Raw genomic sequence first — 18,264 nt, forward strand, 5'->3', positions numbered from 1 at the left:
TGTTACAATTTAGCCCATGGGTGGGTTAATTGTAACACACAGCTGGTTAGTTGCAACACTTGCTAGAAAGGTCTGATGAATTAGTGCAAACAAAGTTCATTCAATATAATTCTGCATTATATTTTACAACTATACTGCATTATATATTATCTATCTATAGGACAGTCAGACAGCTCAATCAATAGATACACACACGCACAGACTGTGGACCAATGAATTACAAATTTATTTTTTGGCCAGTGTAGGACAGCAAATACAAACATGACATCAGTAAAATATGGCACATTGTTCTAATCTGTGTAAATGTACGGAACAACAAGACAACTTGTGTAACAACTAACCTCGCAGTACAGAGGCTGTACGTAAGCCTAACTAGTGCTTGCCACATGCTTCAAAACATGGCTGTGTTGTAGGAAACAAGATGGTGATTACAGTAAAACAGCTCAGTAACTGAAAAAAAAAGTTAAAAATTATGTTCATGCTCAGAAAAAAACACTCTTTGGCACAGACCTCTTTAATCACTGACGAATCGCTTTGAATTTTCACAGAAGACAATGGCTAAGCAATGTGGTAATATGGCCAGAAGCACATGCTGCTTGACCTTGTATAACAACGTAAGAAGTCTGTATTAAATTGCTCCCTGCGCTCCCCTACATGTGATGGTCTGAGCCCAAACTCACAGTAAGTCTAATCTTAACCCTTAATGAACTAGATTGGCTTATGTGGCCTTGTTCACTGCACCTGTACAAATCTAAAATCCGTGAGACTGGTGAAGTTCATGATCAAGTACAGGGACAACCCTCATGATGTTCCATACAAAATGACCACAAAAAATCACTGTTAAAACATGTTAAAAATAAGATCAAACTGCCTGTTAGAAACACTTGTAGTAGGAAAAAATTTATTTGCAATTGCTTTGACTGACAGCTGTGGGACTTGACTTCATAGAGCAATATTATTAAGGAAGTCCTCATTTTCCACGTCTTCAAAGGTCGCCACAGTGGGTGGAGCCTCAGCTTCTGTGCGCAGCCTCCTCTCCAGTGCAGTGTCTTCTGGGCTGAGCTCCTCACCTTTAGTGAGGACATACAGGAAGTAATGGAAGCTGTCTCCGTAGTGATAGTGGTTGATGGACCACCTGTACTCAGTGCGAGCGTACAGTCTCTTGCGGAAATGTGGTTGGGCGAAAGTCACCGACACGAATCGACCCCCTGGCTTCAGGACTCGACTGATCTGCAGATAAAGAAAAAAACATCTCTGTCACCAAGCTGACAGAAATATATTAAACTTATTCATTCAGAAACACTCAAATAAACACAGTAGACCAGCATCATCATCACATTCACATAACACTACTTTGTATCCAAAGTACTTTGGTTTTAAGGTTAGTAAATCCAATCTGCAGAGCATTACCATGCAATTTTTTGCATATTTGATTTGAACAGGAAAGTTTTCCTGCAGCTTAAATGGCCACTTTTTCCAGTCAAGATGCAAGCCACATTACAAATTCAATTTCAAATTGGATCTTTGCTCACACCACTCAGGTTGAACAGTCAGATCAGATGTCATTTTTCCTTCACCACTGAGTGTGTTGTGGATGTCATTACAGCCATTCCATTTTGATCAAAGACGATGTAAAACAAGAATTTTCTGAATGATAAATTGTGTTCAGGGCTAGAACTACTGAATATTTTCGTAGCAACTGTGTGCTTCCATTGAGAAGCTAGTGACTGGCTTGATAAACGTTTGTATCACCACTTCTTATTCTGCTGCTTCTTCTTATTATTATTTGTTTAATTTTTTCCTGTATTCCATTTTTCTTTCTTTTTCTTCTATTGTTTTCATTGTTTTGTGTTAACTACCCAATATTATTGCATTTTTTGCTGCCTTTTTTGCCAAGTATTCATTCTTTTGATTTTTTTCCCTCATAACAAACCAATAACAGGAGCAACAGCATCTTGGATTTGCTAGTTCTGAAAAGATTCCTGTATGGTCATTATTTTTCTAGGTGATGACTATCATTATCTCTGTTTCTTATTTGTTATTTTCTTCACATTACGCTTGATTTTGCTGCTTAAAATCTGAGTAGGCTGAAAATCAGTTTGCATTATATGCAGTTTAATTCTTAAAAAAAACAAAAAAAACTAAAGCAAGCATGATTCACAAAAGCAGGCCCTTAACAACAACAGACTTTTGAGAATCCTGCAGCACTCTATGACTGGAAGTAGAAAAAAAGAAAGTAGCAGTACAACATTTCCACAACGTGATCATGGAAAGCCTGAACATAACGGACATGCAAAATGATATATTAACGTCATATTATAACCATTACTATTATCCAGGAGCAGCGTATAATCCATTAACCATTAGCACAATGGGTCCCACTTCCTCAAAAATGCATTCAGCAGCACGGACCAAGTACTCAACCAAATATACAGTCAACTTTGTGGGAGAACTGTGTGTGTGTGTCACATACGACTGTATGCCATGGATAATCTGGCTTGAAGGACTGATATATCTCACACCTCTAGGTGAGAAGAGACAAGAGTGTCTGTGTGTAAGTAAGTGGGAGAAAGAATAAAAATGGGAGAGAAGCAGAGAGAGAAATAGAGGAGTTCTCAGCATCTGGTAGAAGACAGAAAAACATCAGGTGGCAGGAAATTAGATTCCAGTAGAAAGTCTTTCCAGAATGTTCCAACATACTTATAAAGTGTTCAGCGTATTCTGTATTGAGTTTTAGGTCAAATCTTCGCCTAAAAACTTGCTGAAAAAGGCTGAACCAAAATGTGGCCCAATACATTACAAACCTACCAGATCCATTGCGGACCAGACCTACGGCCAGCAGAACTCTGTTCAAAAGTTCCTACCAATAAAACTCAACATTCCCACTGACTGCACTAGAGCATAGAGCTGTGTGGTATACTGGTATGCATGGATGTAAAGGTTTTGCAATTTGTGCATGCTACAGTACTTTTCTGTTAGATTTTGAAAGTTGCTCGGATTCACAAAACAATTACAATTTGCATGTTATCGCATTCCAACTCCTCACACATCTACATCTGAAGCTATAGAATGCTGTGGGCATGTTAACAGAGCCTTAAAGTCAACATGAATCTGAAATCATAACACACTTTCCCTCATACCATGACACATTTAGGGAAAGTCTCTGAGAAGTTTCGTTCGATGATATGTGGGGATGTTGGCAGGGGTAGGACAAAAATGGTATAAGAGGTTAATATTATTTTTGATTAATATTACTTTTCATTATAAGTTACTCATTGCAAAAGCATGAAAACATTTGTAACACCTGCATAATGTGAACAATAAGTGACACAACTGAGTGTAAAGGGTGACAGTTTTTCTTGTTTTTGTAATTGAAAAATTCTAGGAGAACAAAGACTGATGCACTCCCATGTTTGCCATCTTCATTGCTATCCCGTGGATTGCTACAGACCTTGTATAGAAGGTGAGTATATAATGCTGCACCAGATAGCTTTATATTAACATGGATTGTGGCAATATGGCTACCTTAGCTTTTTATCATGTAAATATCAGAGGTAACAGTGACAATTAAAGCTAGGTCTTTAATTAGGCCATAAATGTTAAAATTTGGTAGAAAAATAAAGAAATAAAACTACCTCAACCATCATGCTAACTTCTGCTAGCATCCCTATAGGATTCTAATAGTTTGTTAGCACTAAGCTAACAGTGATTCACAAGAGCACTTTCTGACAAGGCTGAAGTTTCTAATTCTTCTTAATTGAAATTTTATTACACCTTAAACAGTGCAGCAGCATTTAGGCACCTGAATGCATCTGCTGCACTGAGTAAAGTGGGCATTTCATGTTTTACTTTAAAGTTGTGACAGACATATTAGCATAGTTTACCTTGTAGGAGTTTCACAACAGCTTTTTCAGTAGAGAGAAACTGATGCTGCATTAGATCACAATAATTTCTGGGCAAGTTCTGCTCCTGAAGTCTATCTTTTATGTTGGCTCGATGCCTCGTTGCGCAAAGGAGTTACTTAAGATAATACACTAACAGAATGCCCTTCAAGATGGCTTCAAAGAAAGTACAAGTGAAGTCAAGTGAAGAGGCTTTTATTGTCGTTCCATCTATGTACAAGTACACAGTGGAGTGAAATTACGTTCCTCCAGGAACAACACGGTGCAACAAGGAACAAAAAGTACAAAGTGCAAATGTGCAGACAAAAAATTAAACTAGAAACAATAAATACGATAAATTAAACAGACATTAGACACAGTAAACAGGACAGTGCAGCACCAACACAGCACTCATTCTAAACATGAGGTAGTGGAAGGTGCAGAGATATTAACATGCTGTGAACTGTGAGTCAACGTGCAGTATAGAAGTCCACGATGGAGGGGAGAGAGATCTCAATGATCTTCTCAGCTGTCCTCACTATATGCTGTAGGTTCTTGTGGTCTGAGGCGGTGCAATTCCCAAACCAAGCAGGTGGTCACTGTCCTCTCTGTATGCCGATTCGTCATTCTTGCTGATCAGACCCACCACAGTCTTGTCATCAGCAAACTTGATGATGTGATTTGAGTTGTACTTTGCAGTACATTTGTGAGTCAGTAGAGTGAACAGCAGTGGACTGAGCACACAGCCCTGAGGGGCACCGGTGCTCAGTGTGGTGGCGCTGGAGATGCTATTTCCTATCCTGCCTAACTGAGGTGTCTCAGATAGGAAATCCAGGATCCAGTTACAGAGGGAAGTGTTCAGGCCCAGCAGGCTCAGTTTTCCAATAAGCTGCTGAGGAACGATGGTGTTGAACGCTGAACTGAAGTCTATGAACAGCATTCTGACATAGATGTCTTTATTGTCTAGGTGGGAGAGAGCCAGGTGAAGTGTGGTGGAGACAGCGTCATCTGTTGAGCAGTTGGGGCAATAGACAAATTGCAATGGGTCCAGTGAAGGAGGAAGCTGGTCTTTAACGTGCCTCGTGACAAGCCTCTAGAAGCACTTCGTGATGATGGGAGTGATGGGAGCAACATTGAGGCAGGACACTGGAGACTTCTTCGGCACAGGGATGATGACGGTGGACTTGAAGCACAGTGGAACGATTGCAGTGCTCAGTGAGATGTTGAATATGTCCGTGAGAACATCAGCTAGCTGTTCGACGCATTCTCTGAGCACTCTGCCTGGTATGCTGTCGGATCCTGGTGCTTTTCATAGTTTGACTCTGTGTAGAGTTCTCCGCACAGCAGCAGTGGACAGACACAGTACCTGTTCACTTGGAGGAGGTGTGGTTTTACTCACCGTCGTGCCGTTCTGTGCCTCAAATCGAGCATAGAAGTTGTTAAGCATGTCTGGAAGGGAGGCATCACTGTTACAAGCAGGTGAAGGTAACTTGTAGTTGGTGATGGCCTGGATGCCCTGCCACATGCGCCGTGTGTCAGCAGTGTTTTGAAAATGATCATGAATTTTCTTTGAGTAGACACGCTTAGCTTCTTTGATGGCCCGGGAGAGCTTGGCTCTTGCCATCCTGAGGCTTGTTTTGTCCCTTGACTTGAAAGCCTTGTCCTGGGTTCTCAGCAGCATGCGCACCTCTGCAGTCATCCATAGTTTCTGGTTGGGGTAAGTTGTGATGGATTTGGAGACAGTAACATCATCAATTGCACTTGCTGATGTAGCCAGTCACGGATTCTGTGTACTCCTCCAGGTTGATGGAGTCACTGGTAGTTGCTGCTACTCTGAAAATCTCCCGGTCAGTGTGATCAAAACAGTCGTGAAGAGCAGAGACAGCTCCTGGCAGCCAGGTTCTCACTTGCTTCTTGTCTGGTTTGGCACGTCTGATGAGTGGCCTGTATGCTGGAATGAGCATCACAGAGATGTGGTCTGAGTAGCCATAGTGGGGGTGGGGCTCAGCCCTGTACGTGCCGGGGATGTTTGTGTAAACAAGATCCAGAACGTTAGCCCCACGGGTTGCAAAGTCCACATACTGTTGAAATTTGGTGTGACTTCAGATTGGCATGCTTGAAATCACCGGCTACAATCAACAGTCCGTCTGCATTAGCATTAGCACTGGGAGCTATATACACTGCTATTATATACAGCAAACTTAGCTCTCTAGGCAAATAAAATGGCCTGGCTCTGACAATCGCAAACTCCACCAGCAGTGAGCAGTGACTGGAGACTAGTGCCGTGTTTTTACACCATTCAGTATTGATGTAAACACACAGACCTCCACCGCGACTCTTACTGCACAGCTCAGCATCTCTGTCCACATGGAAGCACAACAGGCCAATGAGCTGAACAGCCAAGTCCCGAGTGGAGCTTGTAATCCACATCTCCATAAAAACGAAAACACAGCAGTCTCTGAACTCACGTTGGGTAGCCTAATTCTGAGGTAGTCCAGTTTATTCTCCAAGGAACAAATGTTAGAGAGAAGAAGCGATGGAACGGCTAGTCGTGTGGGGTTAGCCATTAGCCTAGCATGAACGCCGGCTTGCTTGCCTCGCTTCTGCCTCCTCACACATCGCTTTCGGCCAGCAGGCTCACGCTGCGCCAGGGACTGTAGCAGGCCTAGCTCGTGCAGCTCTTCATGCAGTTCGCTTGGAAGCAGAGATTATGGCTGATTTCTCAGCTGTAGCAGGCTCTGGTGATGGTAGATGATGGTGTTGGTTGAAACAGTCATGATATCTAGTTTTGGTCAGGTTATGGTCCAATCAGGTTCTGTCATTTGGTCAGAAAAAGTATTAATTGGGAAAAGTAATAACATTAATGCTTTGTGGTAGTAACATCATTGAGGCATTTACGGTAACTGGCTTTTTGAAGCACTGTGGTTCAATTTTGGCCCATTCTTCTTTAGGCCATGGCTCTTGGCTGATATTTTCTCCTTTAATGTGTTCCAATGCATTACACCATGCGCATGTGACCTTTGATAACATTTATTGCTCAACTGCTGTTTGCAGAGGAGCTGCCCCATATCATGATACTCCCACCACCATACTTTACTGCGGTTCAAGTGTTCTTGAAATCATATGCACAACCGTTCATTCTTTCTGTCATAACAAACTGAATTATTGGCAGAGTCTTTTCTATTCCAGTGTTGTTTAATAATGTTAATTGAGAACTATATGAAACTCCTTCACCATTATGCATACAAGATCATACTTTTTTCTGATTTATAAGTACAAGTCAAGACGTGGTGTGTGAATTTTGAGATAGATATAGTGGACATATACACATATTTTTTTATATTTAAAAAAAAAAAAAAAAACTAAACTGTCTAAATACTCTCACTGTATATGCTTATACTTACCTCTTCAAGGTATTTCAATCATGTTAAAAAAAAAATATTTGTTTCGCTTTTGATTTCTGCAACACATTCCAAACTGCTATCCATTTACATTTTCTTTGCAAAGCATTTCTGAGTCCTGGTCCCAAAGCACCCTCAACACAGCAAAGTCACCAGTGCAAAACCAACACTTACACAGAGGTGTCAAACTATAGTCCTCAACTCACAGCACTGCAGGCTTTGATAGCTTTTAACACATTTGATTGAACTCAACAGCTAATTAATAAGCCCTTCATTAGCTGAATCAGCAGGGGAAAAAGCCAAAATGTGCACTCCAGGAGCACTCCAGATCCCAAACTGAGAAACACTATTAGGACAATACACAACCTGTGATGAACTGCAGCACATTTTAGGGCAGGAGTGTGTTGCTGATGGCTGAGTTTGCTGCTTGGTTGGCCTAGTGAAGAACAAACATCAGAGAAACAGCCTGCAAACACGAGCTGCGGTCTACAACACATCCTACATGCATGAGTAAACACAACACTACAGAGTGAGAGAGAGCGAGAGAGAGTCTGTTTATACAAACAGTGCATATGGGATTGCATAAAAAACAATCAATGCCTGACCTCAACCCCACAACTATCCCTAATCCTAAGGTTAATATGACATCAAAATTGCCCTTGTTTACCATGTTATTTCATGCCCCTGGTCATAGAGCTCTGTGACAAAGTATTTGCTCACTAATACTAAACACTAAATGTAATAACTATCACCTTTTGCAGCAACACTTGTAATATCTGGAGTTCAGTCTTTCACATCATTTCGGGCCACTCTCCGTGGCAAAATTGCTTTAATTTGGCCATACTGGAGGGCTTTTGAGCATGAGCTGCTTGTTTAAAGACCTACCACAGTATCTCAATGGGCTCTAAGTCAGAACTGTATTTTATTTACTTAGGTTTACTCAGATTGTCTTTGTCTTACAATAAATTTTATTGCTTCAGAGACCCTCTGTTATACCGCATTTCACTCAAAAATATATCATATTCAACATAGAAATCTGATATATGGCAATTTCTGGACATATATCATTAAGAGTGATGCATATGTATTACAACGCCATTTCCAAAAAAGTTGGGACGCGGTACAGAATGTAAATAAAACAAAATGCAATGATGAGCAAATCATTAAACCTTATATTTTGTTAAAACTAGTTCAAAGACAACATATCAAATGTTGAAACTGAAAAATGTATTGTTTTAAAAAAAATACATACCCATTTTGAATTTGATGCCAGCAACATGTTTCCAAAAAGTTGGTACAATGGCAACAAAGGACTGGTGAAGTTGTGTAATGCCCTAAAAAAAACCCTAAAAAAAAAAACACCTGGTGGAGTGGCTTGAGGTTAGGGAACCAGCCTCATGACCGGAAGGTCGCCGGTTCGATCCCCAGAGCCGACAGCACATGACTGATGTGTCCTTGAGCAAGAGACCTAACCCCCAACTGCTCCCCGGGCACTGCGGAATGGGCTGCCCACCGCTCCGGGCAAATGCGCTCACTGCCCCTTAGTGTGTGTGTGTGCTCACTACAGTGTATGTGATGTTTCACTTCACGGATGGGTTAAATGCAGAGGTGAAATTTCCCCGTTGTGGGACTAAGGGTCACTTAATCTTAATTGGCAACAGGTCAGTAACATGACTCGGTATAAAAAGAACATCCTAGAGAATCTGAGTCTTTCAGTAGTAAAGGTATGTTGGTGTTCATGACTCAAAACTTGGGGATTTCATCATGTACAGTACATAATATCATTAGAATCAGAGAACACAGAGAAATCTCTGTATGCAAGGGACAAGGCTGAAAACCAATTTTGGCTGGCTGTGATCTTCAGGCCCTCAGGCGGCACTACATTAAAAACAGACACAATTCTGTAGTGGAAATCACTGCATGGGTTTAGGAACAACTTCTGAAAAACACTGCCTATAAACACTGCTTGTTGCTGCATCCACAAAGGCAAGTTAAAACTCTACCATGCAAAGAAGAAACAGTACATAAGCAGAATTGAGAAATGCCACTGCCATCTCTGGGCTCATTTAAAATGGACTGAAGGGAAGTGGAAAACTGTCGTGTGTTCTGACATATTAAAATTTGAAATTCTTTTTGGAAATCATGGACACTGTGTCCTTCTTACTAAAGTCCACCCAGCTTGTTATCTAAGTCAGCATCTGTGATGGTATGGGGTGGATTAGTGCATGCTGACTTGCACATCTGTGAAGGCACAATTAATGCTGAACGATATATTCAGGTTTTAGTGCAAAATACGCTGCCATCTAGATGACGTTATTTTCAGGGAAGCCCTTGCTAACCTCAGCAAGACAATGACAAACCACATTTTGCATGTATTAAAACAGCATGGCTCTGTAGTAAGAGTCCATGTGTTAAACTGGCCTGCAGTCCAGACCTGTCGTGAGTCAGTAGAGTGAACAGCAGTGGACTGGTGGCACTGGAGATGTTATTTCCTGACTAACTGAGGTCTCTCAGATAGGAAATCCAGGATCCAGTTACAGAGGGAAGTGTTCAGGCCCAGCAGACTCAGTTTTCCAATAAGCTGCTGAGGAATGATGGTGTTGAACGCTGAACTGAAGTCTATGAACAGCATTCTGACATAGGTGTCTATTGTCTAGATGGGAGAGAGCCAGGTGAAGTGTGGTGGAGACAGCGTCATCTGTTGAGCAGTTGGGGCAATAGACAAATTGCAATGGGTCCAGTGAAGGAGGAAGCTGGTCTTTAACGTGCCTCGTGACAAGCCTCTAGAAGCACTTCGTGATGATGGGAGTGATGGGAGCAACATTGAGGCAGGACACTGGAGACTTCTTCGGCACAGGGATGATGATGGTGGACTTGAAGCACAGTGGAACGACTGCAGTGCTCAGAGAGATGTTGAATATGTCCGTGAGAACATCAGCCAGCTGTTCAGCGCATTCTCTGAGCACTTTGCCTGGTATGCTGTCGGATCCTGGTGCTTTTCGTGGTTTTTTTTTCGTACCTGTTCACTTGGAGGAGATGTGGTTTTCCTCACCGTCGTGCCGTTCTGTGCCTCAAACCGAGCATGGAAGTTGTTAAGCATGTCTGGAAGGGAGGCATCACTGTTACACGCAGGTGCAGGTGACTTATAGTTGGTGATGGCCTGGATGCCCTGCCACATGCGCCGTGTGTCAGCAGTGTTTTGAAAATGAATTGCATTTTCTTTGAGTAGACACGCTTAGCCTCTTTGATGGCCCGGGAGAGCTTGGCTCTTGCCATCCTGAGGCTTGCTTTGTCCCTTGACTTGAAAGCCTTGTCATGGGTTCTCAGCAGCATGTGCACCTCTGCAGTCATCCATAGTTTCTGGTTGGGGTAAGTTGTGATGGGTTTGGAGACAGTAAAATCATCAATGCACTTAATGATGTAGCCAGTCACTGATTCTGTGTACTCCTCCAGGTTGATGGAGTCACTGGTAGTTGTTGCTTCTCTGAACATCTCCTAGTCAGTGTGATAAAAACCGTCCTGAAGAGCAGAGACAGCTCCTGGCAGCCAGGTTATCACTTGCTTTTGGTCTGGTTTGGCACATCTGATGAGTGGTCTGTATGCTGGAATGAGCATCACAGAGATGTAGTCCAAGTAGTCGTAGTGGGGGCGGGGCTCAGCCCTGTATGCTGGGGATGTTTGTGTAAACAAGACCCAGAATGTTAGCCCCACGGGTTGCAAAGTCCACATATGATGAAATTTGGGGAGTACTCACTTCAGATTGGCATGGCTGAATTCACCGGTAACAAAGAACAGTCTGTCTGGGTTTGTGCTCTGGAGGTCGCTGATAGTACAGCTCGTTCAGTGTGGCGTTAGCATTAGCAAAGCTGTAACAATGTTGGCACATGTGAGTAATACAAGTCATCCATATTTATGAATGCTATCATATGTTTTGGCTGAGGAAAGGGTGTTCTTAGGCACAAGGCAAAGCAAAATACCTAAAACTCCCTTCCCTGTGATAAAATCACAGTAAAGCATGGCCTCAAGTGGTTTATTGCTTTTATAAAACAATAGCCAACATAAAATATGATGGAATACACAAATTTTCAGAAAATAATTTGCAATTATTAATCCACATGACCAAGTATTCTGCCAAGAAATATAGTTCCTTTAGACTATGGTATCATTGCCAAGCAAACATGACCACCACCAAACGAGGAGAAGAACGTCCATCGCTGTATATTGTGGTTACTTCATAAACTTTTTTTATCATATAGCAATGGACATGAAAAACCTTCGCTGTCTAAGTACTTTTTGGTCACTTTTTACCACAACAAGTCTTATTTAGCACCAATGCAGCAGCACCTCTCTTCTCATGCTGGGGCTGAATCTCAAGCTCCCTGCTCCCTACATAGCACTAGATAGGAATTTAAATTCTGGTTTTCTGCACCCCAGCATAAGTACCCAATAAGTAATCAACCAAGGCATATTTGTCGTCCAAACTTTGCTTCTTCATTTTTTCATTCTAACATGTAATGGAAGCCTATAGAATAACAATTAGCAGTTTGCTAACTATATATCTAATTCAAGAAGACCTGCGTCAAACTGCGTGGAGCTGTTTGTAACATCAAACAGACTTGCTTATTTGGATCCTGACACTGTATGAAATACTGTTATATATAAAATCAGACAGCTTGACATGGTCCAAGGCAAATATGTGACGATTCCCTGCTGAAAAAAAAACAGCACAGGTCAGTGAACATTTGATATCTGGTCTAAGCTGGTCTGGTTCTGGTTTAGCTGGTCATGCTGCTTGATCAGCACCTCAGCATCCAAAACACAACATATGCTGGTTTTGCTGAAGTTGAGCCATACTGGTTTGTCTATCACAGTTCAGCCATGCAATTTACAAACTGCTAGGCTGTGAGTATTAGCTTCTATTACTTGTTAATAAATTAGCCTTGTAGCACCAGTACAAACATTAAGACACCAAATATGTTGGCTGATTAACTGCATTTTTCACCAAAATATATTTTACCCATAATAATTTCATATAAGACTTAGTTGACTGCCTTTTGTTTAGTTTCAGGCACAAACCTTACTGTTAGATCCTAATGTTACAATATTAATTCATAAATAAAATGTTTTTAAATCAAATTGAACTGTTTATGAAATAAAAAGAAGAAAACAATACTCTGTTGAAAAAGATTACAAAAGCTATTAAAAGTGTCTATTGGTACCTGTTGGTGTCCAACAGTCACTAATGACATTTTATAGTTCTAATATGGTTCTAATGGTCTTTTTTCAGCAGGGTAGAATGTGCTAGGGTTTTAATATAGTCTTACTTCATAAAAAGCCAAAGCATCATCATACCCCACTTATGTGATGATTTCAGTGCTGTTTGCTTAAATTATTCACTTCCACTCAGTGAACAAATGAAAGCACTGACACAAATACAGATGTAAGCCCATACAGGCCTGCTATCTGCTCTGCCATTGTGTCATAACACTCACATTAACATTAATGACTCATTAGTGAAGTATTTTCCTTCTCGACCTTCTCATTGTGCTGGGGAGAGAGAGAGAGCGAGAAAGAGAGAGAGAGATGGGGGATGGGGGTCGGTAAAGCGATGCTTGACATTCACCTTCAATTATTTTCATCAATGTTACACTAGAATCATCACTGAGTGCCATTTAGTTTAGTGGGGGCACACACACACACACACGCACACACATACACGCACACACACACACATACACGCACACACACACACGCACACACACACCCACCTGAAAACAATAAATACCATGCCAGACGACTGACATCAAAACGTTACTAAGGTAAATAAATGAGATGTAAATTTCAAATAAAACTGCACCATTTTCAAGGTTAAAGACCGATCTATCAGTTAGCCATCATGTTAGCAACTGAACAAAAAAACTGATAATTCAAAAAAAGATAGAACAGTTATTTTTTTCTTTCTCTGCCAAAATCCATTCCACAAATCCATTCCAGATGGAAGCACAACATTATTGATTTTTCAAGAGAATCGCTATCTTGGCCAAGGTTGAAATGTTAATGTCAACACTGCATTGAGTGAATGTTCAACTGAAAGTTATCAGTGACTAACACTGCACACTGTGACAATAAATATACGCTATATGAACACAGGCTTGTGGACACCTACTCTTCCAAAATTTCTTTTAAAATCAAAAGTATTAAAATTAAAACTTTGCCCCTATTTGCTGCAGTAACAGCCACTACACTTCTGGAAAAGTTTTACACTAGATGTTGGAACATTGCCATGAAGATTTGATTGCATTCAGCCACAAGAGCATTAGTGAGGTCAAGTACTGATGTTGGATGATTACTTCTGGGTCACAAACTTCAACTTAACTCATCCAAAGGTATTAGATGGAGCTCAATCACTCGATAAAACTTCACAGTCTAATGCTGGTGGGCTTTATACCCATCTAGCCCACACTTTACATTAGGCATGACAACTTTAAGCTCATGTACAGCTGCTCCAGAGTGTCTTATTCTATTGGTCAATGCTTATCTATGGAGTTTATACAATCTGTGTCTGTGTTTGAACTCCTGTGTCAGCAGTGAATGTCTGAAAAAGACGTAGTTTAGAAGGCACCATCTGTTGCTGTAAAATTAGTATATATCTCCATATTAATTGTGCCATCACAGAAGTACAATTTACTCATGCCATGGATACTAATACATGTCTACACCACGACAGACCCTGGATTTTGAACTTTATGCTGGCAACAATTTTGATGTCATGTTTGAAAGTCTCTGCTGTAGTACCAAAAAACCTACCCAGACCTGCCTGAAATTTAATGACACTGATATCTTATTCAATGTTAAAAGACTTTTCCTTAACCATCAAATTTTACCTCAATCTCGCATGCATATCTACACAGATACTGTAAAATGCTATATAGTAATGTTGACCCTAACACTCTCCATCTTCATTTCAGCTTCCCATTACAATGACTGTTTAGGGCCTCACAGTCTATTCAATAAAACATGTGGGAGTGTTTCCGTGGTGACCTCCATTGTGAGGTCACTGTTCACAGAGTCCCAGTCACATGACTAGGGCTGTGCTCAGAGTACTCAAATACATGGTCCACTGGGTCTGAGCAGGTCAGATAAGGATCTGCCTCTGTATGTGTGCACTATTGTGACCCATTTTTTCTGATCAGGTTATGAACAGCTTTTGAACTCAGGAAAGAATGAAGTTTGGAAGATTTGTGAGAGATGGAGCCATTACGCAAAACACACACACACACACACACACACACACACACACACACACACACACACACACACACACACACAGCGTGTAGGAAGACAGTATAGTATTTGGGTCACCTTATCAATTTTTTGCATTCCTCTCTCTGAACAACCACACGTTTTTTATTTTTAAACACCTTCCTCTCATTCTCTCCCTCTGTCGCTCTCCTTACCATGTTTTCTGTGTTGATCTTTTTCTCTTCCTACCTCTCATTCCTTCTAGCTACTTAATATGGAAGCCTTAGGCCATAGATTGACATTTTTCTGTGAAAACTAGTTCATTATTATTTGTTTTCTCGTAATCACAAACTACTTATATCATTATCATGACATGCTCACTGGGCAGGAGGCCGGTAACACCCTGGACAGGTTACCAGTCCAACACAGGGCAGACACACAGACTTATACATTCACACTAACAGGTATGGACAATTTGGCATCTTCCATTCGGCTGACTGCATGTCTTTGAACTGTGGGAAGAAACTGGAGCACTGGGAGAAAACCCAAGCAGACACAGGGAGACTATGTAAACTCTACTCAGAGAGGATCCTGGTCGCCCGACCAGGGAATTGAACCCATGCCCTTTTTACTGTGAAGTGACAGAATAAAATGCTAATCATTTAAACTGTATATTTAATTGAAAACAGTACAAAGACAACATATCAATTGCTGAAACTGAAAAATGGTAATACGTTTTGAAAAATACATGCCCATTTTGAATTTGATGTCAGCAACACATTTAAAAAATTTTGGGACAGCAACAAAATATTGGTAAAGTTGTGTAATGCTACAAAAACACCTAGTGGTTAATTGCCAATAGTTCAGACACATGACTGGGTAAAAAAAAGAGCATCCCAGAGAGGCTATCAATAGTAAAGATAGGAGGTGCTTCATTACACTGTGAAAGACTACATAAACAAATAGTGCAACAATTCAAGAATAATGCTACTCAATATAAAATAGCTAAAACTTTCATAATTTTATCATTTTATCATCTATGGTACATAGCACCATTTAAAACATTCTAAGAATCCAGCGAAATCTGCACACAGGTGACAAGACCAAAAACCAGTACTGGCTGGCTGTGATCTTCAGGCCCTCAGATGGCACTGCATTAAAAATAGACAAGATTCTTAGCGGAAACTGCTGTATGGGCTCAGGCTCACTTCCAAAAACCACCATCTGTAAACACAGTTTCGTTGCTGCATCCACAAATGTCAAAAGAAATCCTATACAAACTGAATTCAGAAACGGCACCAACTTCTCTGGGCCCATGCTCGTTTAAGATGAAGTGAAAAAGTGTCCTATGGTCCTACAAAGTATAACTGAAAACTCTTTTTGGCAATCATGGACATGGTAATCATGAAGAACAGGGTAAAGGGGGCTAACAAAGTATGCAGAGAAACAGATGGACTATAGTCTGTAATTGTAAAACTACACCTATAAAGTAAGTGGAGCTGATAAAATGGACAATGAGCGTAGAAACAAGGATGTGGTCATAATGTTATGCCTGATCGGTGTGTATCGCTGCTGTCGGATCTTGTATCTCCAATTTTGTTGTTTTTCATATTTTGTAAATGACTGTTGGCCTTTATATTACATGAAAAGTTCATGATGAATGGACCAAAATGACTTGGAAAGACGTCTGGTTCCATTGACTTACATTAAAAGGAAAGTATGTTTTTTCCTTCTCCTGTAAAGCTACCATTTTGGAGATACAAGGTTTTGTTCTGACAGCAGTGATATTATATGTATGTACACACATACACACACACACACACACACACACACACACACACAGAGTCTGTAGCTGGGCACACAGGGAGAGGAAACATCAATTAACAGTTTCTCTCCATCTCACATTTGTCACTAGCCACAGGAATGTGCTACCAAAGCCCATCCCTGTAGCCAGTGGGATGCTAGCAACAGCATGTTTTGTTTTTACACCGTCCTTTTTCCATTTGTTATTCTATGTCCATTTTTCCTTCACTCTCTTTACCTTTGTTTCCCCACAGTAACTGTCTCTCTGGTAACCTTAAAGCTACCATCTGCAGTTCTGAGTATTTAAATGTGTCTCTGTGTAAGAAAATCTGAGCTACACCCTGGCAATCATGCTAACTACATGCAGAATTATGCCTCACCACACAGCATTTCCCAGTTTTGGTGCAGTAAGGGTATATGGGGAATGCAGGAGGACCGATGTCATTGCTGACACCTCCACCAACCAGCACAGGTGGTAGGAAACAGCAGGGCCTGATTTGGCATAGTGGTAAGAGCACTTAGCGATTGCTACTTTGCTGCTAGCTTGAACCCAACATTGAGAGACATGGAAGTAGTCCCGATTTACTTTTTTTGCAACTCTGTTCTTTCAGATTGAGCATCATGGATAAACCCCTGAGCAAAATGATCCTCAGATGGGAGGCTATGACTAGACAGTCCAGTTGTTGTTTTTCATCCCATGTCTCTTTCTGAGGGGTTCAAGTGTTTCAAGTTTATTTGTCATTTGCACAACATGTCAGGACATTTATGCAATGAAATGCTTGTAGTGAGGCTCAGGTAATCATTCTACAGAAAATAAAATAGTAAAAGTAAAATATAAAAAGCAAACTGAAATATTAAACATACACAAAATATAGAGAAATATAGAGAAAATATGCACAAAATATAGAGACAATATACACTGCTCAAAAAAATAAAGGGAACACTTAAACAACACAATATAACTCCAAGTAAATCAAACTTCTGTGAAATCAAACTGTCCATTTAGGAAGCAACACTGATTGACAATCAGTTTCACAGCTGTTGTACGAATGTAATAGACAACGGATGGAAATTATTGGCAATTAGCAAGACACACTCAATAAAGGAATGGTTCTGCAGGTGGAGACCACAGACCACTTCTCAGTACCTTTCTGCTTTCTGGCTGATGTTTTGGTCACTTTTGAATGTTGGTGGTGCTTTCACACTCGTGGTAGCATGAGACGGACTCTACAACCCACACAAGTGGCTCAGGTAGTGCTGCTCATCCAGGATGGCACATCAATGCGAGCTGTGGCAAGAAGGTTTGCTGTGTCTGTCAGCATAGTGTCCAGAGGCTGGAGGCGCTACCAGGAGACAGGCCAGTACACCAGGAGACATGGAGGAGGCCGTAGGAGGGCAACAACCCAACAGCAGGACCGCTACCTCTGCCTTTGTGCAAGGAGGAACAGGAGGAGCACTGCCAGAGCCCTGCAAAATGACCCCCAGCAGGCCACAAATGTGCATGTGTCTGCATAAATGGTTAGAAACAGACTCCATGAGGATGGTGTGAGGGCCCGACGTCCACAGAAGGGGGTTGTGCTCACAGCCCAACACCGTGCAGGATGCTTGGCATTTGCCAGAGAACAGCAGGATTGGCAAATTCGCCACTGGCGCCCTGTGCTCTTCACAGATGAAAGCAGGTTCACACTGAGCACATGTGACAGATGTGACAGAGTCTGGAGACGCCGTGGAGAGTGAGCTGCTGCCTGCAACATCCTTCAGCATGACCAGTTTGGCAGTGGGTCAGTAATGGTGTGGGGTGGCATTTCTTTGGAGGGGCGCACAGCCCTCCATGTGCTCGCCAGAGGTAGCCTGACTGCCATTAGGTACCGAGATGAGATCCTCATACCCCTTGTGAGACCATATGCTGGTGCGGTTGGCCCTGGGTTCCTCCTAAT

The 18,264-nt window shown here is 41.4% G+C and overlaps 1 protein-coding gene across 1 annotated transcript in view; it reads right to left on the reverse strand.

The window, feature by feature from the left end:
• Positions 1-203: 203 nt before the first annotated feature.
• ece2a (endothelin converting enzyme 2a) overlaps positions 204-18,264 on the reverse strand; it is a 142,897-nt gene continuing 124,836 nt past the window's right edge. The window contains exon 3 of the mRNA XM_017699138.2: positions 204-1,230. Within this exon, the coding sequence (XP_017554627.1) occupies positions 943-1,230 (288 nt within the window). The 3' untranslated portion in view covers positions 204-942. The remainder of the gene's footprint in view (positions 1,231-18,264) is intronic.

Source organism: Pygocentrus nattereri, chromosome 19, assembly GCF_015220715.1.
Source record: "Pygocentrus nattereri isolate fPygNat1 chromosome 19, fPygNat1.pri, whole genome shotgun sequence".
NCBI classification, from domain to species: Eukaryota; Metazoa; Chordata; class Actinopteri; order Characiformes; family Serrasalmidae; genus Pygocentrus; species Pygocentrus nattereri.